This window comes from Vanessa atalanta, chromosome 24, assembly GCF_905147765.1.
Source record: "Vanessa atalanta chromosome 24, ilVanAtal1.2, whole genome shotgun sequence".
Taxonomy (NCBI): Eukaryota; Metazoa; Arthropoda; class Insecta; order Lepidoptera; family Nymphalidae; genus Vanessa; species Vanessa atalanta.
In genome coordinates, this window is record NC_061894.1 from 4,117,486 (window position 1) to 4,142,971 (window position 25,486).

The window sequence follows — 25,486 nt, forward strand, 5'->3', positions numbered from 1 at the left end:
AATACGTAAACGGAACAGCGTGGTGGAATAATACCCAAAACTTCGACTCGAAAGGGGTTTCTGCCTTAGCCCAGCAACAGATTCTTACTTATTTTATATAATTTTTCAAGTACATTTATATTTATCATTCACAAAACATACTTGTATTTGGTTTAATTTAAAAAAAGATTAACAGATACAAAATTACTTCATTCAGAACTACCCTACCTAATAGCATATCAGTAGCATTAGGTATAGATAGAAAGTTCGAGGACGTGTCCAAAATTTTAGCAAAATTTAGTAAAAAATATGACATAATAAACTCAATATTTTAATAAATAATAGACCTTGATTTTTGATGTTAATGAACCCATACTTTCCTAACATTATCTGTCATTAGATAAGTTACACACTGTGACCAATTATTTATTATCTGTATTTCATAACAGATTATATCGAAACTCAAATAGAACGTTTTGTTGCTACACAAAAAAATATAAAATTTAAAGGTTGTATTAATTTCTTCGGCCCTCTTTTACATAAATTTCGGTGGTTTTGTTTTGTGACCTGCCGATCGAACGAAGACAGGTTATGACGTCATAATATGTTACAAAATTACTCCCAAACCGTTGGACTCGACCGGTTCATTATGAAATTGGGCGTGGTGGATACCAGGTGGTCTTTACTTGCTCCGAATTTAATCATTGATACCGCATCAGTTATAATTTTTATTAAAACATATTTAAAAAGAGTACTTATTAAAGTTTAATTTTTCGTATATATTTTTCGTTTTATTTGAACTAAAGTAGAAAGGATTGCTAAATTTATAGATTGATTAACCGAAAGGGATTTTAAATAAATTTTTTTATTATTGCGGCATAGAGTTATAAAGTATAAAATATACATACTTAAAAAAAAATAGAAACAGTTCTTTATAAATATTAGCGTTAATATACATTTATTAATGAACATAACTACATACAAATTTAACTATAAAATAATGAAAATTTAATTGATGCACGCGACCAAGCGCTTCGTATCATATATTTTGGTGTTAATTCACAATTTGCAAGACAATAGAACATGAAGCAGTTCACATTGAAATACCCAAGCATACGCTGTATTAACTTTAAGAAAAGAGTAATAATAGTATTATCTATGATCTGACTTTATAAGATCATACACATTACAGCCTAGTTCATTATAATTATTTTGAATAGCGATGATACGACATATTTTCGATCTTTCGCAAAGGTATGACTGCAGCTTTATAGTTCCTCGTTAGTCGCTTCGCTTCACTTGGCTGTGATGGTCTAACACCTTTACAATCTCATCATTGATAGATCATCAAACTGACTTTGAAGCTCAATTTACATATCTCATTATTATATCTCGGAAAGATATGTTAACATTAAGTAAAAATAGATTATAACATTAATAATAAACGTGATATAATTATAATTTATTACTGTTTTAATCAAGACGACGTGTTTATAAATATTCGATTTTGACAGCTGTCAAAATGTTCGCGCTTAAAACAAACAAGTCATCTCAATAATAGTGATTGGACACTGTTTAATGTCGACAAGAATGCAATTGTCATGTAACACTTTCTATTCTACTATTAAGTAAAAAAAAAATCTCTATGGATTGCGATATATATTTTAATTAGATAATAAAAAAAAAAAACCTAGAAAAAATTATGTAAAAGAATAATTACATTTTTAGTCCCTTTTTGTATTTGAAATTTATAAAATATATTTTGTTTTAAATAAAAAAATATATAAGTATCGTTGTAAGATTAAAATAGTTCCATAATATAAATTCAATATTATTTAACTTACCTTAGTATTGAGCGAATGAGTTGAGAAGAATGAACACATAAGAACTATTGCGGACAGCCAGTGGGCCGACACTTGCCGTGTCGCCTCCATAGTGAAACTGAAAGAAAAAAAAAAGTTATGAGTACGGTACTACGGTAATATTTGGAATGTTGTAATTCTGACATAATATAATAGATTCAGCCCATCACAACTGCTATGTGCTGTGAGAGTAACTAAGGTAATTTTTGGTGTAATCAACCAGAAAAATTAACGCGCCGACTCCAAACAAATTAGATAAAAAAAAGAATAATTTCTTATCTTTAAACATTGTCTAAATTTAGTAATGGCCTGATTTCTTTTAAAATAACGACTATTTTAATATACTATTTGAGATTATCAATGTGACTTGAGCGAAATTTTAATCTTGACTGTTTGTTTATCTTTTCTCTGTAATAAACACATAACATAAAAAATAATTATAATTTGAAAAGTCAATGGTTTACGTGCGATGTAAAAAGTCGCAGAATCGATCTTGACACCTTGGGCTATTATCGTCCCCACTCCTAACACAACAGTGATAAACTTAAAAGAGCCTTAAATAAAGATTGAACCATTGCAACTATTCTTAAAAAAAATCTATATTAATATTATAAATGCGAAATTAACTCTGTCTGTCAATTGATCTTACACAACTGAACTGAATTTGATGAAATTTGGTATGAAGGAAGCTTGAACTCTCTATAAAGGACATCGGCTTTTTCATTTCGAACACCTGACGACCGAGCCATAAAACGAGATCAAAGTCGCGGGGCACAAATAGTTATATATAAAAGTTATAAAAAAAATACTCGATAGTAGGACTTTGTTCAAGCCCTTTAATTTTTTTTTAATTTTTAGTAGAGAAACAAACAATACATGATAAAACATATTTGTACAAATAATATAACAAACAAGTTGAATGAGAATATAAAGTTAGAACACAGACCTATAAAATTTCCACAAGAAAAGAATTCATAGAAACACAAGATGTGTCATTAAAAAAAGTAGTAAATTAACAATTCGCAACAGATGAACGACGTATACGTCGGCGGAAAATCACGTATTTAAGAAAAACACGTGCCCTGAAATTATTGTTTTAATTATTTTTAATAATCGAAAACTTTTTGATTATTAAATTAATAATTATTAGTGAATTTTGAGATGTTAAATTAGTTTGAAATATTTTACCGTCCATAAATAGGTGTTATATTGAGTGACTATACACTGTGCCCCCACCGACTACGTTCTGAGCCGAGGTGCGATCTCATAGGTGACACCCTCAGGACAAACGCCACTCTCGAGCCCAAAAGGGTTCACTCTAAGGCAGAGTCTTAACACTCGCCGCAACGTTCGGTGACGCTGTAAAGGCCAGTAGGGCCAACAGCAATACTAATCCATGATACAAACAAAAACAGTATGGGAAGGCTTGTTCGAGCCGTCGAAGCGATCGGACCTCCTAAGCTTGGAATAAATCAAAGAAGAATATTTCCTGCCTTTAATTTCATACCTTTGATGATCGATAGAAATCCAAATCCTGACATTGGTGACATCAGCAATGCTGACGTCATGTTTTTAAAAACAAGCTGAGACAAGCCACTCCGTCATAAACATTAATAAAATAATAATGAAGGCAAAATACACGTTTAATAACAACAAACATTAAATAAAATTATATATCATAATGTATTGTGTTCCGATTTGAGTTAGTCAGTTTAATCATTGGCATAAGGACCATAACATCTTAGTCACCAAGGTTGGTGCATTGGCGGTGTAAGACCAATACATGTTATGCTATTTGACAGTAGAATATCTGCGATCAAAAGCAAAAAGCCCGCCACGAAGTTAAGTCATTTTCTGTCATCAGATAACGGATTCTGTAATTTTTTTACAACCTTTATGCAAAGTTTAATATTTATGTTCCTGCCAGTAAATAATTGGTTTTATAATTTTAATACACGTTCTCTCAATTATATACTCAAATGTACTCTTTGCAAACAAATCTTATTTTATTACTATAAATAAACCATAACTTAAGGTGACCATACATCCCGACATAAGTAGAACCGTCCCGATTTTCTGCAATATGTCCCTTTGTCTTCGAGAAAAGTCTGACAAATTGTATAAATGTCTATAAATTCTTACTTATTTTAAAAAAAAATAGGCACTAATATTGTAAATCATAAAACATAAAATATTGGGTTTTTATAATGAACAGGTCATTTTCCATTTAGAATCAATAAAGTAATGGTCACCATACCCATAATCAAAGTATATTGGTTAAGATGTATTGAATGCATTGGATTAAGCATTAACAAAACGTAAAGATAGAATCAAGCACGCGATCCTCGCCAACGGCGATCAGAGCGAGTGGTTAAGTTGAAATATTAATTTAATATTCGTTAACTGAACCCATTTGTTAATACGAATTAGTATAGGGTTGCCAGTTCATTTTATTTATTACAATCACAAATCGCAATCAAAAATTTTAAACCCTTAATCTTTTGGATTCAAATAATTGCAGTAGTTAAATTTTCTTTCAAATAAATATAATAATTTAGCCACTAATTCAAACTACTGAACAGACATATTAGGTTATTTACAATTTATAAATGTAAGTGTAAAAAATAGTGTGATAACAATGTAACGATTTGGACTTAATGTACTTAATGGATAAAAAAATTGTTAATCAATATTACGAAGTGAACTATTTCTATGTCATAAATCACATAAATCTATCATAAAACAGCATACATGAGGTAAAATCAGCAAAAGAATTTAATTATACACCATACTAAAACACATTAAATTAAATGTCAATTTATCTAATTAGTCATGGCAGCCCTGAAACAAAGTTGCAAAAAAAACCAAAGCATAGATTAATAACGCCCGATACGATCATAAACAAACAAAATATCGAGAGGTCGATGAACGTTGCACAAAAGGACACTGTCTTTTCTCAGAAGTCGGGCTCAAATATTAATAAAAGTTTTAGTTAATACTTGTTTACGTACAGTTGGCGATAAAAATATGTACAAAATATATATAACTCAAAAATAAAATCTATACTTTTTATAATAACTGATGTATTGTATATAATTCATAATAATTTAGTTAGTTGTTAATTAATATTGTGATAAAATCGAAATCCTGTATTCAATCTAATAATAATAAGCCCACCCGGGTAGCTAAACACTCATCAGATATTCTACCGCCAAGAGGCAATACCTAGTACTGTCATGTTCCTGTTTTAAGGGCGATTGAGCTAGTGTAATTACAGGCACAATAGACATCTCACTTTTCAGTGTTGGTGGCATACTGGCGAGGTAAGGAATATATTTTTTTTTTACATACCAATATCTATGGACAGTAATGACCACTTAACATCGGCTAGGCCATTCGCTTATCCACCTTTCCATGTCATAAAATATATTAATATATAAACGATTCGGATAAGAAAATACCCTGACTTGAGAAGAACTGGGGATTTTTTTTTGTAACTATAAAACTAAATATAAGAAAGAAAAAGGGTAGTTCTTGCATGAGCTATGTATATGCTATATTACCTAAATTATATAATACAACGAATTGAATATACACCAACGTTAAGCAAGTGTATTTAATATTTATTTTTATCAGTTTGTAAACATTTAAATATTAAAAACGTGCAAGCTATAATTGGTACCTATTGTCAGTTAAATTGTCATTTTTTACAGTCGATCAAAATCTAAACAATATTTAATCTATTTATCGCTTTGTGAATGTGTTTATTTTTACATCTAAACTTATATTTTTTTGTCACAATGACTGAAATACTGGCCGAACAATAATGACAACTCCGCGGATATCTTATTTCAACACAAGAGTATTAGTGTTATCTGTGTAAATAGTATTTATTTATAAACGTCATCCTGACGTTTATTTATCTGTGGATTACTTAATATATTTACAATAATGACATCTGTGGATATCTATTGAAATAAATAAACATAATAATAACATTGTTATTTTTTTCTCACACAGAAATGGTTACAGAATATGTTATGTATGTAATAATTAATGTTTACGTTAAAATTTAATACTGAACCTGACTAACGTTAAAGCTACCAATCCTTGAAGGTACTTTGTATTAGATCTGAAGAAGGTTTACTACAAAAACCCTTGGTTAAAGTCGCAATCATATTCTCAAAAGCATATACAGGAAACTGGACATTGGCCGTCTGTTGATTTTTATCATGAAACATATTTATCACAATAAGTCATTGACCTCGGCGTCTGAATAATACAATACATGTACAATTTGCATCGAATATTTTTATGTATATCGAGTCCTTATTCGAAACAATGACATGTTATTTCATAGAAAACTAACGACACATGTAAATTACGCCATGATTACAAAGGGCGAACAGTATACATACAATATAATAATGAATACACCAACATAGAATATTTATTTATTGTTTGTTTTATTTTATAAATATAACAGTCCTGAAGTCCTCTCTTTTTATTTTTTAATAATCATTTTGCGCGGGAAAACATCTTGTATTATTTTTTAAAGCCATACGAATGACGTTCTGAAATCGATTACACTTTTATGAAATCGGATACAATAACAAACTATGAGTTAATTAAATATATAATTATAATAGAAATGTAACTACATAAATAAGTATTTCTAACAATAAGATTTTTTTTTTTATAATTGTATTGACTTATTTCACATAATTTCTTCTCTTCAGCGAACGCGGAAGACTAAAAACAAAGAACAAATGTTTAAATATAAATGATTATCATCATATATTTGCAACGATAAGTGGAACCGACAGCTAATGAACCCTCCAAGGTTCGGAAGTCGGGTTACAAAGGTCATTTTGCATTCGGTCATCAAACCTGCTGACCAGCGTCCATTTCGAACAATTATGACGTTCTCGACGATTTTTTTTTTAATTGAAAGTGTTCGAAATATGAATATATTTTTTCTATTCTATACAGTAAATAGATTCTTAATTTTGATTGTTTTTTTGAGCTATTCTGTAAAAACATATTCAAAACTCACTGCAGAACACCATCGTGAAATATCAGACAGTGGTACGCGATATTCGGTTTATTATAACATATAAGATACACGCATCAAAAATTCTCACGAGTGAGATACAAAGTGAGTTATATAATATCGAGACAAATAGTTCCTGTTTCACCCCCACCCTGGTAGGTACTATCAATATCCATGGTTAAGTATCATATAGTATACCGTCAAATAGCAATACTTTCTATCGTTGCGTTCTATTTTGACAACGTCTTAATTCCCAAGATTGGTATCAAGATTTATATTAAAGGTTAAAGGCTAAGATTGGGTATTGGCGTATTAAGTAATATAAGATAATTACTTACAGTGCATATATCAATCAGTGGTAGTTCCACTTACCATAAGGCCCCTTTACCAGTCTACACGGCTATTATAAAAATATACATCAATAATATCAAAAATATATATCGTACCAACTGTACTGACAAACTAACGTACATTTAACACGGGATATTCCACTGAATGACCGACATTCATCACTTTTTACCGTAAGCACGTCGTTTGGTGTCACTTAAATTAATTTACATGCACAACACATTCGTTACGCTTTGAAGACGAATTCGTACAAATCATTTATTAACACGAAAGTGTTTGTGTGACGAAGTTTTCCTGGTGCGAAATTGTAGAATATTAATTTGGGAAGAAAACAATTCTTTCTGATTTTATAATAATTTAGTTATTAATCAATTCTCGGTCCATTGAACTCGTTGTCCTGGTATCCATGAATTACAATTTTGACACCTTGGAAGATTTATAGACACTGGATTTACACTCATTTTATTGATATGTCCACAAAATAATGCGCGTTTCTTAAGCTTTCGGTAGGTTGATCAAAATTGATATACGATGTATGAGCTGAGATAGACCAGTGGTTAGAACGCGTGCATCTTAACCGAATTGCGGGTTCAAGCTCAGGCAAGCACATTGAAATTCAATGTGCTTAATTTGTGTTTATAATTCATCTCGTCCTCGGCGGTGAAGGAAAACATCGTGAGGAAACCTGCACGTGTCTAATTTCAACGAAATTCTGCCACATGTGTATCCTCCAACACGCATTGGAGCAGAGTGTAGGAATATGCTCCAAACCTTCTCCTCAAAGGGAGAGGAGGCCTTAGCCCATCAGTGGGAAATTTACAGACTGTTAATGTATGTTAATGTAATGTTCGTTATTGGAAAAAAAATCTATAATCAACATTTTTGCTTTCTCATTCGGATAACTCATATTTAGAGTTCAAAAGTTAAAGCGTCTATTACATATATATAAATGAACAGAAAAACTATCTAAGTAAATAAAGATATCCACCAGATCGTTTTCGAAGCATTCTCTAGCGAGACTGGCCAGTACACGACACGTTTTAGTGCACGAGTATATACGCAAACACAGACATAATAATTCTCTGTACTCTGTCACACTTTCAATCCGATGGACCTGCGAATCCAATACGATAGAAAAGAATTAAAGTGTAGGATCAACGGCTTTCTGAGGCACGAAACTGTAAACACTACCAGCTTCCTGACTCTAGGAAATTACTTTGAATTTCCAGATGGAAAAACCAAACCCCTTTTTTAACCCAACCTTGAATTTGAACCTAGGACCTTGACTTCTGCGACCTTACAAACTAGCCACTACACCACGAGGCAGTCATTTAAAAATGTCTAACCATTCCTTATATATACAGGATTAAAATTAATAATTTATATTTTTAAATTAAATGCTATGACATAACTCTGTACAGCCATTATTAGAATAATTACAGTGAACACATCCGCGATGCTTCACGTTGTGCGTAATAAATAAATAACACTAAATGTAATGTATTGTGTAAATTAAAACTTACATAACATGTACCGGGTCCTTATCCCGGTAATTGGACATACTTTATATACGATTTAAGAAGATAAATTGCGCATTATTTTAGGCCGTTCACACACTGTGTAAAAATGATATTTAGCCTTTTTGCGTTACAAACTTTACGTATAGGATCGTTGCCTTCACATTTCATATCCTATAATATAATACTATCACAAAAAAAAAATGTTAATTGTCAAATCTACTATAAATAAAAAAGAGTAACAACTGAGTTTCTTGCCGGATCACCTCAATTGAATCTAGATTCTAATCATTATCAGTCGTTGCTTTACATTAAAATTAGCGTAGTAAATCGACTTTTTAAAAGTTTTGGAGCCAACTCCAATAAAGTGTATTCGGATTTTTGTATTATATTTTATAATCCAACAAAAATAATCTAGTAGAATATTTATACATCATTCAATTCTATTGCCGTTATTAAAAATTAAAATGATTTAATAGCTTAAAATAATTCGTATGTGGCGAATTGAATACATTTCGAATCTGCGTTAATCAAACTGTGTGGAAAGCCTTATTTAATTTATGACCCGTCCTCTCTCTGAATTTCGTCTGCGGTATCCAAGTTATTTCCTTATTCATTGGTCAGTGGATAATTTACCATCAGTTCAGCAGTAATCTGAATAAACAAATGGAATTTTCCGTTGCAGACTCAAATTGGCTTCAAAATTAAAAAATAAAAATTATACACGTGTTTAAAGTCACCATGTGTTCATTCTCTATTTATAATATACACTCGTCTAAGACTACAAAATAATTCCTTGATCTTTTTGTTCAATATTTAAAAAAAAAAGTTTTTAACAGAATGTTTAGAACAATCTCTAAATTTAAGATATATTCATTAAAATACATATCTGATTTAAATCTAGAACGAATGTGATTCTAAATTATAAATTAAAAAAACTTAAATTGTGATATGAATACATCCTTGAAGAATTACAAATGTCAAAACGGTTCAAAGTATTATTGTTTGACATTTCTTATACATTTATAAACCTACAATGTTTACTTAAAGTTAAAATATATTACATTTTTGTTAGTTCTCTTTCGCTGAGCAACGGAGTCACTTGATTTTAAGTCAACAAATGTCAAATACATTGTTGTTTTACAAGCGTATCAGGTATATATGTATGTCCTTGATAATTTTAAGGTATTTAAGGTAACTGAATGTATTTTATCAATGGGGTGAAATTTAATTAAATCGGAATTGGGATTCATTAAGGAAACATATTGAAAGTAAATGAATATTTTTTTTTCGGTAAACCAAATGAAACCAAATTATGTATAATAGATTACTTTCAAATATTAACTGTTAAAGGCAAAAAAGTAATTTCAGAAATTCCGGTAAATATAATATTCAATTACATAACATACATAAGCAGCCCGTAAATGTCCCACTGCTGGGATAAAGGCCTCCTCTCCCTTTGAGGAGAAGGTTTGGAGCATATTCCACCACGCTGCTCCAATGCGGGTTGGCGGAATACACATGTGACTGAATTTCGTTGAAATTAGACACATGCAGGTTTCCTCACGATGTTTTCCTTCACCGCCGAGCACGAGATGAATTATAAACACAAATTAAGCACATGAAATTTCAGTGGTGCCTGCCTGGGTTTGAACCCGAAATCATCGGTTAAGATGCACGCGTTCTAGCCACTGGGCCATCTCGGCTCATATAATATTCATATCGTAATAAATTTCGGTCCGATAATATTCAATTATCGGACCGAAAATTATTACGATATGAAATAAGAAAATATATGGTTATAAACCATTTAAAAATAAAATTAAAATCATCAAGAAACTCCTACGATACTTGAATACATAATAAAAAATATTTAATAAAAAGCACAGAATGTTTAAAAGAAATACCGCTACATTCATTTACGTTTAAAAAATCACCGACAAATTAAAAATTGTAAAATCTCACTAATTAAAAATACACCTTGAGAAATACAATATATATGTACGCTGACATATCACACGGATACAAAACTCCTGGCTGACGCGTCCAGGAAGGGTCGAGTCGAGAGGAAGCGTCAACATAAATAATAGTCTTCATACAATAATTAACCGATTCACCTTGACTTGGGAATTAAGATGTTCCACTGATTTATAGCCGTCATTTACTATCCGTGGAATTGTTTTAAATTGTTACATGTTATGCGTGTTCGTATATTTGTACACATCAATCTTATCTGTGATTATGTTTGTTTAATTTTTGGATTTTAAATTGCAATGTTAAAACGCTGTTTACAAATTAGGTTTTTTTTTTAATATTCTTTATATACAGCCTTAGGATGGTCAAGTCAATGTATAGTCTGTAGTGACTCATGAAATATGTTTTTTTTTAAATATGATTTATTTATTGGCGCGCCTTGGGCGTAAGACTGACTCGCATGTCATGACGCCAAACGGTACGGAGTTCTCTTATAACGACATAACTTTTTCCGCTGGCGCTCTCTGTACCCGTCTGTATGTGTCCGTGACACTTCGTCGATATATTTAAAATTTTATTTATCTAAGAATTTCAGTTTACATATAAAAACTAGGTATAGATATATCACATTTTTCAGATGAAATTTATTAATAAACATAATTATTTGACATAAATACATTTTAAGCCCCGCTATAGCACTCAGAAAAAATGTGACTTTTGCCAGTGAAAACATTTTTAGAGTTAGATCATTAGTCCCATCCGGAAATTATGTACGTGACATGCAAATAAACTAATTTTATCTCTGCACTATATTAGGAAGATGAGGTTATAAATGAAAAAAAAACTCTCAAAAGTTTGTTATTTTTTTATTAATCTAACGTTATACAAAATTGTTTGTTCCTTATTAATAATAATAAATTCAAACGGAACTGCGCAAGTCTGACTAGTTACGATATAGTTAAATTATGGAAGTTAATTCAATATCCGAACGGAAGCTGACCTGTCTACCGTTCCCTCTCATTCATAACTTTCCTTTGCACTGAGCTTACATAGTCAGCTCGAGTAAGTAGGTACCTCCGATATTGTCACATTTACGCGCTAACGACTAAAACCTCCGTATTAGTCCAACCATTTACATATAGGGTTAAAGAGGTAATGAGATCTCATATCACATAAAGTCTTCACCCAAAAAATGGCATAGGTGTGCAGACTAGCACGATAAAAAGTGACGACCACCGCTCATGGATATGCAACTCCTGGGGGGCTTGCTGGCAGATTGGGCTAATAGTATAGATCTGTTCACTCAATGCTTAGTCTTACATTAGACATCTCACGCACTCTAAGACATCTTATACATACGAGTGTCACTCATAATGCACGGCGATAATTTAGCATAGAAGGCGCGCCTTCTTGAGAGAATAGATCATTGCTAGGGTTTATTAATTGGAATTTATAAAGATTAATAGAATGATTTGCAACTGTTGTGTGCTCTGTTACTGATTCCGTTTGTGAGTCATACATTTTATACACATAGATACCTTCACTCTGCACTCAATTCTTTTACGTACGTAAGTACATAAAACTATAGATATAATATAAGTATTTATTTAAAAACATCGAAAACGTATTTGGACAAATTTTCGAATAAATTAGTTTAGCAACAATATCTAGCTATGGATTTCATTGATTGCAACAGACAAAAGTGGGTATATTACAAAAATATACTGCGAGCGGCGAGCAGCGTGCGAATGACGATTGTGTAAGACGACTACGAAATGTCTGACATTAGTTGAATAGTTCATATATAGAGTTCCGATGGCACAGATAATAATATACGAGTATATAGACAGAGATGACACTTGAGAAATTTTGACAGGTCTGTACGCACACATTATTAATTGTCAAGCAATATTCATTTTTTTTTTCAATCTCAGGCAAGTTAATTCTGGCCACAGTTCTATCCCCTTGGTTTGAAAAGTGTGTCGCTAATTTAGACTAGAGTTTTGTCCAAGTCGATCTCGGCCCTACCTAGCTTAATATCATTGATACTACCACGCAAATATCAATATTCTCCGGGATTCCATTCCGGTGAACCAGTGGAATTACAAGCATACTGTAACATCTTAAATTTAGTCGCATTGGAGGTGTAAGGTGTAATGTACACTCGTAATGCCAAAGTAATATTAGCCACAAGACATAATTGAAACGTCTGCTTTAATAAAAAAAAAAGATGCAACTGAATTTAAATATGTGCAACCTTTTTCCTGTAAAAAAAACTTATAATACACAAAACTTCCAAGAAAATACATTTTATCTTATCGCTTACCAGTTACAGCTTTAAAGTAGGTACGTAACATTATTTAATAAACTGTGTTACCAGATCACAGGGACGAAATAAAAAAAAAACTTCACGACTTGTCCCTTATTCTTTTATGTTTCATTCACAATCGCGTTTTTAAATTTAGAACTTCGAATTTAAATCCGTTTAAATTGAATACAACAGAGAAGCCGATGTTATGCAAATTTTATGTAACCGTTAACCTAATTTAAATTACCTTACAATTAACATAAGATTTAATTTTAAATATGCTGAGGAGCGAGGTGTTAAACATCTCTGCTAATTGGACGACACTATAAAAGTCTGAAGATTGTATCTATCATAGGAGAAATATACGATGGAAGTGGCATGTATGGTACTTGTAATAAAACAAGTCTGATCTTGATTACATATAAAGGAACTAGGATTAGAAAGAGATAGTCTATAACTATATAGACTATCTCTTTCTAAAGATAATTAGGGATTCCAATCACAGGTTTTTATAGTAGCCGGTATACAGCAATAATTAGTACTGCTGTGTTCCAGTGTGAAGGGTGAGGGAACTCAGTAGTGTTACTACACGCAATATGGACACAACATCTTGGCTTCCAATGTTGGTGACGCGTTGGCGATATTAGGAATGGTTAATATTTCTTACAGGCCAATGTCTATGAGTATTGGGACCACTTATCAGTTAGCACATTTGCCCGTCCGTTTATTATATTATACATTGGATTTCCATATTAAAATTAATTCGCGCAGCGGTTACAAAATTATCATTTTCTACGTTCGATTTTTAAATGTGTAAAAAGCGTCTCTCATATTTAATTATATCATTTCCGATGTACCTTGTTCTAAGGTATAAATTCCGAAATAGTCGCTAAGTAAATACACATTTTACCGTTGGTCGAATTTATTTCAGAATGATATCGCGCCTAAAGTCATTGAACCTTCTATACCTTCCGTATTAAGTTACATCGATTATTTAAAAATTGTTTAATAATATCTTTTTATCGAACATTTAATAATGAGACCAAAATTTTTGTATTTTATTTTTATTTAAAAACAATTGAATGTTTTTATTTATTTACCATCAAGAAATATCTTCACAGCCATAATCCAATAGAACGGAACACAAGACCAAAGTCCTAACGTACTTAATAAGGCACGTGAGTGTAAAATGCCATTTTTCAAAGCCTATAGCTGCTACTGATAATTTGTCAATAGATAATCCCAATAACTATTTAATGGCCCGACTACACACAGGATTCGGGTTCTAGCCTTTTAAAACACTAGACCAACGAGGCAGATATGAATCAATTTAATGAATCCGTGCTTATCAAATCGCCGACGATGCCAATCCGTAATGATGCAACGAAGTATTGTTTTAATGTCAAAATTATTACAAAAGCAAAATCGATTTTTTAATAAAATTAGTGATGGAAAAAATTAATTATTCATGCAATTTACCTTTTTTTTTACAATTACATCTATTTCAATTCAGGGTTTGCTCATTTAAAGTTGGGTAAAATTAAATTGTTACAACAATCAGCATCGAGAAACTTATTTTATGGAAATAAATAATTAATCTTTTGTTTTATTGCATTTTATGTTTTAAGACGGTTGAAATGTTCAAGGAAGCAATCCAAACACCGACCAACAACCGTTTACAAAATTTCGGTTAATATACAATCATTTTTTAAATATACACAAATAATTTTCAAAAAAGCATGGATGACCAAACACTCAAAAGGAAACCTCAGAGGTGGTCTGGTGCAAACTAATTCAGTTCCATTGAATTTTGGAAAATCTATTTTCCAAAAGGCAATTTAAACACCTTGATTTTAAAATACCTACTGAAATATAGCAACAACCAATAGTATAGGTATTCGATATACAAACAAACTAATTCATATTTCCAAATTATCGAACTAATGACGGCTGTTCTCACCCTTCAAACCGGAAAACTAATAATACTCAGTGAATCTACCGATAGGACACGCACAAAGCCCTACCACCAACCAAAATTTAACTCTAATTTTAAATATTTTCTACATCTATTAAAAATAACTAATAGAACAAGACGTTTTTTTTTTTAATTATAATTTTTAATAATCCTTAACGATGATCGAAACATGTTATAAATATATTTTAAGACATATTTTAAAATTTCAATGACAAACAAACACTAATCAAACGTTAGATTTTCCATACAAATTATAAAAACATACAGTTAACCTTTATCGTAAACAATATTGATAAATTCTTGACCCACTTAAACGCACATAAAAAGGCGTTTCTGAAAAATGCACATAAACATGCGTAAACCACGCAAGGGCGTAAATTAGGCGCATTCTTGTGCATTTTAATGATTTTACCACAGCCAATCAGCAGCATCGTTACTTCACTCATAAATATTCCAGAATTATACACACATACATACACAGTTTAAGTGTGTAAAACATATCGTTGATGACAAAACTTGATCGACTTCCTTTAACATTTTTTTCGTTCTATGTAAATGTACTATACTCCTTGCGCCACATAGTACGCAATGCTTACATTTTAAATAGGGTAAATAAAGATGATGATATTCGAATAAACTTCAGACCCTCCCTGTCTCGGACACGAGTCTTGTACAAGATCTACTGGACGCCAATGTCATGGGCTGTAGTGACCGGTCTGTCTAACAATTATGTTAAAAAAACGAAACAGATAAATAATAATTACTCTTGGTAAGTTATATTCAAGGGTCCATCTTACTTATTGGTAGGCCTTTTTCCGAGCTCGTCTAAGTATGTACCACCCACTCATCAGATATTTTACCGCACTTTTATATTAGTTACAATACCAGATCATTTATTTTTTATTATGATTGTAATAAACTGTTTCTATAATGGAAACCAAGGTAAATTTCTTTCAAGACTGTGTAGTGTGTAGTCTTTACTTACCGCTGAATTGTTTATACTTTGTACTAATATATTTTTTGTACTAATAATGACATTTTATAAACAAGTTTAAACTTAAAGAGTATGCAAATAAAAAACTAAATTGAATGAATTAAAACTATACCCAAGATGCTGGCTCTATTACCTCTCTGGATCACGAGGCTCAGTCTTGAAACTAAGTAAGCGCCAGTTCGTAAGTCACCAGAAGTACGACCGAGTTTCTTGGAATGGTCTTAAAAAAGTTTTATTGAATAAATTAATTGGTTATATAATAATAAACTAAAGAATATGTGGGATATGTTTTGGGAATTTAACAAGGAGGAAAACACCGTGCAATATATCACCTTCAAAAGGGGGTTACGAACGTAATCCCAATCGTCACCTTGTTTCGCAATACGAAAGTTTTTAAAAATTTGATGCGTCAACCGAGTACGTAGTTTCTAAAGAGAATGTGGGCAATTCTCAAGGTCGATTTGTTTTCGACGTGATTGAAGTACGATTATGAAGATAAAATATGATAAACAAAACATAACATAACATAACATAACATAAGCAGCCCGTAAATGTCCCACTGCTGGGATAAAGGCCTCCTCTCCCTTTGAGGAGAAGGTTTGGAGCATATTCCACCACGCTGCTCCAATGCGGGTTGGCGGAATACACATGTGGCCGAATTTCGTTGAAATTAGACACATGCAGGTTTCCTCACGATGTTTTCCTTCACCGCCGAGCACGAGATGAATTATAAACACAAATTAAGCACATGAAATTTCAGTGGTGCCTGCCTGGGTTTGAACCCGAAATCATCGGTTAAGATGCACGCGTTCTAACCACTGGGCCATCTCGGCTCAACAAAACAAGTGCGAGTCAAACTTGCACCGAGGGTTTCGTACCACCAAAACATACCGAAAGATTTACCGGTTTTAGGATTTTTCATATACTTATGCTACAATTAAGTCTTGGCAAATTTCGTAATTGTAGGTCAACGAGAAGTACCCTATAGGTTTTGATTCCTTTTGCAAATGTATGGACGGACAGAAAAAGAAGCCAGACAAACGGTCAGACGAATAACGAAATGATTTTATAAGGCTTCCTTTTTCCTTTAGAGGTACGGAACCTTAAAAGAACAACAATGTGAATATATTCGGAGCATCGATTTCGTTCACAACAGCCATTAACATATTTAAAGCAATCGTTTAATGATTTTTAATGTTCAGTTCGAACACAAGTCCGCCACTTAATGGGATATGATGTCCGCGTATAGATTGTAGTGACGGTGTCATTTTCCTTATTAATAATTAACCATTAATAGCACCGCCAAAGCGTCGCCAAATATTCTGTCTGATTTACAAAAAAGTAAGTGAGCCTTAACAAGATTATCCAATAATTATTGCTGTTAGTACAAATGTGTGTGCAGATTTTTGGTTGGTACTCAGACGTTGTGCAAAGCCCGAACACTAGTAAAGTAGCAGCTTGTAAATTTGTCCTGGGTAAAGGTCTCCCCTCCTCTCTCGGAGGAGGCAAAGAAATTATACTACGCTACCTCAATATGGGTTTGTAGATTCCAGCATTAGTGTTAGCAATACTTGGTATTGTTGTGCTCCGTTTTGAAGGTTGAACCAGTATAACTAGAGACACATGGGACAAAACATCTCAGTTTTCCACGTTGGTAACGCATTAAGGAATGGCTAAAATGTCTTATACCACCAATGTATGTAGTTAATGAGGACCAGTCCCATCAGGTGGCCCATTTGTCAAAAGAAAAGGTGCAGACAGACGGACGTTGATATCTAATCGCTATCAATATCGAAATTTTCTAAAACAACATTCGGAGACAATAGTTTAATATAATTTAAACGTCCACTTTCGTAAGATAAGGCGAAGAAAGTAGCGCTTTAGATTCGAAGCACATTATTTGAAAGGCTATTATATTGTTCACGTGAAAACTGTTCGTGGATTGAATCGGTGATTAATTATTTGGTTTATATTCGAATTCCTACACTTTCGCGTTTATAGTATATTACAGCGACACTTTCCCTTTTTGTCTCAAAAATCTTGATTACGCTTTGATATTAACCGTTGAAGCGTTCATTTATTGTCTATTTCAGCCTCTTTGACATTAAATTGACGTGATATCATTGGTCAAGATTTTGAATAATCTACGGTATTCCTCTATCACGGCCAAACCACTCAAACGATTTCATTGATATTTCGCATGAAGCAAGCTTCAACTCCAAGGAAGGACACTTTTTACTGCCTAACTTGACGACCAACACCTCAAAAGCGAGGGAAGCCGACGACAACTAGTTGTGTATATAAGAAAAATAGCGTTTTCGTGTCTATGTCTATAATAATTTTGGGTGGTAAAATTAAAGTGGACATATCGTATTATGTCCAAAGATATATTCATCAAGAACTGTCTATTGTTGATAACATAGCGTAGTTATAAACAAATCGCATGGAATACGTAAATCTATAATTTGTTTATCTTACTCCTTGGATTAGAATAGGATACAGCAGTCTGACTTTATAGCTAGGTGAAGATAATGAGTTATAATAAATCAATATTTCATACCGCCAAAATCCACTCGGGTTCAATATATATTATTGTTAAGCATGCTGTAAACATGTTCTAAGATATCACTTCGTATCTCACTCGTGAGTTATTAAAAACCGACTAATGGCTATCCGCTATTTCATTAGGAGTATCCTTTAAATGTTATAAATGTTAAAGTCAATATCGTTTCATACTTTCTGACATTTCACGAGCGTATTATACGATAAGTTCGAGTTTATTCTTTCAGAATATTAAACGTTCTGTAAATTGTAATTCATTTTTTATTCTATTTTTAATATTTACTCAATCACATGTACGTTGAAATTCAGGCTTACAAAATGTTATACAGAAATTATTAACTATTCCCAAGTAAGCAATTATTCTAAGCAATTAAATGCATTTTTTTTTTTTAATTCAAACTATGGTCAAAGAATAAACTTTTTAAATCCACAATATTCCGCCTAAACATAACCGTTCTTAATGCCAAACGAAGGAACCTTAAAGAATGCGGATTCCTCACATCCGTTTGAAGATAACTCTTGTATTAATGCAAATTAGTATAATCGATTTACTCTTTACCATAAGGTTAAATAAACACGACCTTTGGTGGACAGTTTATATGTTGAAATACATATGTTGATTATCTTTTAACCGCAGCAAATAGAATGGGATTTCCCATGATTTAATGAAACAAAAATGACCGTGAATGCCGCCCTGGGAACAGACAGTAATATCGTGATTTTTTAATTAGAACAGGTAAATGGACGACCACTTAATTTATACGTAACCTTCTCTCCGTGATCGCTGGCATTTAACAGTATACAGCCATTTTTTTATGATCTCCTGAACCATTGAGAATGAGCTAGCCTAACTAAAAACGGTTAAAAGAAAATGTCATAACTTTCAACGGTAAGACAGTGACAAAACATACGAAAACTATTTTAAATTTAATAAATAAAAATAGTACCTGTAAGAATCAGGTGCTTGTACGTAGAGAGTTCCGGGACTTACCTGTGAAAGAAAAAAATACTATTATTATCATAAGTTAATATATATGTATAAATAGATTATTATAGTGATAACATATATAGTGTATCGAATAGGCTGAAGTTTCCATTTTTTTTTTTTAAATTAACCGGAGGTATTTAAACCTTTACAGATGTATTGTTTGGTGTTGCCATTACAAAATTAAAGTTAATAAATAATCAAAATAAAATAACGATAGCCTCGTGACGTAAATAAAAAATAACAATAACGAATGAGTGAAAAAATACTGAGAAAATTGCTCGTGTGGTTAAACAAAATAGAAATCATGACGTCATAAAATTACAACATACAACGCATCCTCCATTTACTTGGAAATATCATAAAATCTATATCCTGTGTTTATTTCGCAACACCCACCTCTTACTAGAAATAACGTATTTTATGTTTCCTGTGAATGAAACAATATTTGACACTTATTAAATAAAGTAAATATTATAAAGTCAACCACAATGTGCATTGCTATATATGGGTTCTGTTAAGCTACGGTCACACTTGTGCAAGCAACCGACTTACAAAGAACATTAAAATTTCTTGGACGCATTGATGTGAACTTAGCTTTTGAAATATTACAACGTCAATCAAAATATATGTATACATACAATTAGTATATATAGTAACTGTGCCCAGTCACGCAGGTAGAGAATAGGAAGTATGAAAAATAAAATTAATGTCCTATTGCGGGACAAAGGTAACCCCTCCTTTTAAGGAAAAAAACATGTAAAACTTCATAAAACATATGTAGATTTCCTCACGATGTCGTTTATTATTATTAAGCTTGTCCGGATATAAACTTTGCTGAAGATTCACGTGTTCTAGCCACTTAGCCTTAATATAACCGTATTTACAACTCGTAACTAAAATAATAAACAAAACTACGTTATGGAACAAACGAGTTCGGATACTTGTAAAACTATTTTGTTTTGATGTATGACAATGTTGCCAGTTCATGCCATAATTCCGTTTATACCCGGACTCCTGACGGTTACCCGTGTAGGTTAATAATTGAGGTGTTATTTAAGTAAAATATATTACGTGATGTTTAAAGTAAACAGAACAAACTCAGTTCTCACGATCCTCACACCGCTAATGTGCTTAAACTAATTATTACTCTTGTTCCAAAGACAAGACATACAATTGTATGTTGTAATACTTTTAAACATTTATATACAATGCTTTACGTAACATCATTAACTTAATAAATATATTTAACACATTAAATAAACTAAAAATAATATATATATATATATATATTTGTTATAATTAAGTATATGATAAAGATTTCGCATACAAAGCATTATGCAAATTATTTTTATATTTACATATAATAGCTCGCTTATGTCCCGCTTAGTCCTTCCTCAGGACTTGAACCTGGGACTTTCGGTTAAGTGCCACGTATGCTATGCTATTCGGCTGCGCTACGCTCAGCACAGTGAATCTCAATTTCGTAATTATAAAACAAAAAAAGTAAATCAGAACTACTTTTTCGCAATAAAAATTAATTTAAAATGTAAAAAGAAGTGCAAAATTAAGGCAAACTCTGATGTTGAACATAATTACAATTACATAAAATAATTACAATTTACATTACAAATCGTTTTCAACGTTCGCGTATCCAACAGAGCAGAACAAAGAAAGCAGACTATTTGTTTGAACCATAGATAATTATATTTTTTAATAACTATCTGTTATTTTAATCTACAATAAAACAAAACATTTTTATACTGTTTTCAACAGCTACCAGACTGACGAATATTGTCAGATATTTTTTAAAGAAGAAAAAGAAGATAAGCGATATCATTCGAAACATTTTTTTTTTTATTAGATATTGCGCCCCGAGGGCTACAGCGTAAATCTGTACAGTCAATAACCTATTTCAATAAATAAGCCCTATAGCAATATTTTATCTAATAAGATTGTAAATGTTGAGATTAACGCGTTAAGTCATCAATGTTCAGCTTTATGATATTAATAGATACACAATTGAAACCCACACAGAATATAAACAGGAAAGATATGTACAAGCGGCGATGTTATCGCTAAAATGATGAGTAAATATAAAATTATGACGTACATAAATATTGTACTAAAAATATATTAAAAGGCAATTGCAATGTTATCTTAAAAATAAATTAAAACATTATTTGATTTCAAGAGATAACATTTTATTGAAAATATTTATAATCTGTGGCTTTGAATAGAGAATATGTTCTTTATCTGTGGATACGTAACATACTTTTGAATAGAGAACGAATACTATCCACATAAAGCTAAAAACCAAATATTTGGCGAAATCGCAGCCGTTTTTGGCGGGAAGTTGTCTCGATTTTCAATATTCTGTTTTGTAATTCTTAAACGAATATTTTTCGCAAGTTACTTAAACTTTTTTTATACATTTATTTAATGCGAGTAACATTTTAATAAAATGTGTTCTATCGAATACAAAACAAAATAAATACAAGCGGCCAAATGCGTCTAATTAATAGCCAAAGATTAATTGCAATTCTACTTATATTAAATCATGAACAAGTAGTCAGGAGTAAAGGTTAACAGCTAGTTCTGATAAAATTATATTTTCTAAAATTAGGTTAAACGTATTAAAATTATTTATACAATATTATAATCGGTTTAGTTTTTCGAAACATCGTTTGGAAAGCGCGAAAAGTAACTAATTACAAGGTAATTTCGTTTCACGTTAAATCTTAAGCAATACCGCGTTTGTCGACATTCTGTAGTTTCACGCAGATTTGGCAACGGAGCCATTATTTTAATGCTTCGAATTTTATTAATAATAATAAATAAATCAATTTTACTTTACCATAACAACAAAAATATACGCATCGAGTCATTTAAACTAAGAAATCTTTCTAATGTAAATAACAAAATAATTTTAACGAAGAAAAAAAGGAATATATTATTGTTTTATTTTTCGGTTCGATATACATATAAATTTAAACCGACGAGTGCGGGTTCAATTCCGAGCAAGCATCACTGAATTTTCATGTGCTTAATTTGTTTTCATAAATCATCTCGTGCTAAGCAATAAAGGAAACTTGCATGTGTCCAAACCCGCGTTGAGGCAACGTGCTGGAAGTAGGTCCAAAACTCCTCATAAGGAGAGGTATTTTTTACTAAAAAATTGACAGGATGTTACATATTTAACGCGTGCCTAAGGATTGTAATTAAAAAAAAAAAAACCTTCTCAAAACTTAATATCATATTGAATACATAATAATCCCTGACTCTAAAGTAATAATATTCTCAATGTAATAGCGAAGTAATTTTCTTCCATTGTTCAAAAACTGTTTAGACAAACAATGGAATTATATTTGGAAGTTAAAGTTTGACGGTCACTCTGTCAGGGTGAAACCACGCCCTTGTATGGCTAGCATTCAACAATGAAATAAAAAAAAAAGTTATAGGAGAGAAGATTTAGTTATTTGTAATATTTAGACACATTACCAATTAAATTTAAATATTACAAATAATTATTGCAGTTTGACATTTGATCGTTCATCGTACCAATCTTTGATTTGTATGATTGTACTTACAAATCTACGAAATCGACTTTGGATTTAATAACTATAATGTTAGCTAACGACATAGTAATAAAGTTTAACTTAACCATAACAATCGTTCACATTTATTTCGTTAAGTAGTCAGATATGTTTGCACGACTCATGAAGCGAGACATCTTTGATGCCTAAAAATAGAAAAAAAATTTAGCCTTATTTCGGAATATATTTTAATACCTCTTGTTTGTTAATTTGCTACTTCACAACATAGAATCAATCATCAAATCTATGTTGAATTACATGCAACAAGTATTGTACACAACCAAAACGTAACATGTATTAAGATTTTGAATGTAAAAACTATAATTTAAATATGCAAAAAGTCACATATGATTCGTTTCGCCACACGCAAGGTCGCGGCGCGGAGTACACCGCTGTGTCGATGTCTTCTTGCTTAATAAGTAATTACAGGACAAACAATGCATTTTGTAACTGGTCGCACGATCTTGGCTCTAGGTGATAAGATAGTGCTCGAACAGAAACAATAAATATACACATATTACTTACAATATACTTTTTTAACCCACCAATAAGCTCCAAATCTTACTAAGTATAGCCTTAATAGTCATCGCTAAGCAAGGACTCATTTTCGAACTATTAATATTGTATACGTCTTTTAACGTGTTTTTTATCTGCTTTTTTTAATTTGTTCGATATATTTTTTTACTTTTATAAAATATAGGTAGGCAGCCTGGCAATGGTAGGAGCTCATCACCGCCCATAGATATTGATACTGTAAAAAGTCTTTCCATTCCTAATATCGCCAATTCGCTAACGACATTGGGAGCCAAGTTGTTATGCCCCTATACTTATGTTTATACTGGCTCACTCAACCTTCGAACCGAAACATGACAGTACTAAGTATTGCTGTCTGGCGATAGAATATTTGAACAGTGCATGTTGTTTAAAGGAAGTCGAACTTAAAAGGAAATATTATTATTTTTAGTAGAAGCCAAAAACCAGAACATTTACATATATACTTTATGTTACTTATATACAATCTTTACTTATAATACGTGTTTAAAATAAAGAACTTTAAACATAATATATACAATATTTATCTTGAAAAAAATACATTTAAAGAAAATGAGCAACGTTTTAAAGCTCCCGTCGAAGCGAACACATAACGAAACATCAAACAAAGGTTGTGGATAACTAACCGTGAAATATTCATTTCATACACACAACGTTTAGTGATTGTAACTATTGAATAGGAAATTAAACATTTGCAAAATTTTTGTTATGAAGTATGAACCTGTTTTGCCAACTTTGCCTAATTGTAAACTTTGCTCCGACATTAAATTATTTCGAGTTTAGAGTTATTAACCTTTAGAGTTATAAACTTTTTTAATGTCTACATATAAAGTCACTCTTCTAAGTCCACCAAGAAGGTAACATAAGTTATTTTTTTTAGAAATGTAATTAATTTAACCATAAACAAGACAATAGGAGTCAAGATGGATAAAACGGCGAATAGCATTCTGTCTTTGACCGAGTTCAAATTTGGAAATGTAAAATTTTACATATTTTCATGTTTACGAAACGAACACTGTTAGCTTTTTAACTCAGTATTAATTAACTATAAATAATAAATAAATAAATATTGGACAACATACATTACTCTGATCCCAATGTAAGTAGCTAAAGCACTTGTGTTATGGAAATCAGAAGTAACGACGGTACCACAAACACCCAGACCCAAGACAACATAGAAAACTAATGATTTTTTCTACATCGACTCGGCCGGGAATCGAACCCGGGACCTCAGAGTGGCGTGCCCATGAAAACCGGTGTACACACTACTCGACCACGGAGGTCGTCATTAACTATTATAATTATTATAAAATAAAATAACTTAACTATAATAAAATAAAATAAAACAGTCAGTAATTCTTAAAAAAGTAGAAGTATTACTCAGCTCAACTGTTGGTAGGAAAACGCGATCTCATCGACGAATGTATACCATACTAATAATTACCATATTAATAAAATATGAAAATTCAATTAAAATTACGTTTGAATAATGACATGCGTTAAACTTCTTGCAAGCTTGGTCAAATATATTTCAGACTTTATTTGCAACTCAACGAACGAAACCTCTTTAAATAATCAGTTTGAACTTTACTAAACTACTTCGTGTAAACAAACAATTCACACGAAAATATCACCAAATATTATTCATAATTTATCACAAACGACACTAAATTTATATTTACACAATACACCGTAACTATTTTAAACATTTATGTTAATTTTATATCACTTGTTCGATGACTTCACGTTTCTGACACTGACAATTTATTGTTATTTAAAAT

General features: G+C 31.6%; 1 protein-coding gene across 3 annotated transcripts in view; it reads right to left on the reverse strand.

Moving 5' to 3' along the window:
• Positions 1–25,486, reverse strand: part of LOC125073616 — a 165,595-nt gene that overhangs the window by 72,972 nt on the left and 67,137 nt on the right. For 2 of the 3 annotated variants that reach the window (XM_047684520.1, XM_047684521.1), the window contains exon 4: positions 1,824–1,920. In XM_047684520.1, the coding sequence (XP_047540476.1) occupies positions 1,824–1,913 (90 nt within the window). In that variant the 5' untranslated portion in view covers positions 1,914–1,920. Of the gene's footprint in view, positions 1–1,823; positions 1,921–19,519; positions 19,565–25,486 lie in introns of those variants that run through there. The other variant, XM_047684522.1, reaches the window with a different exon arrangement.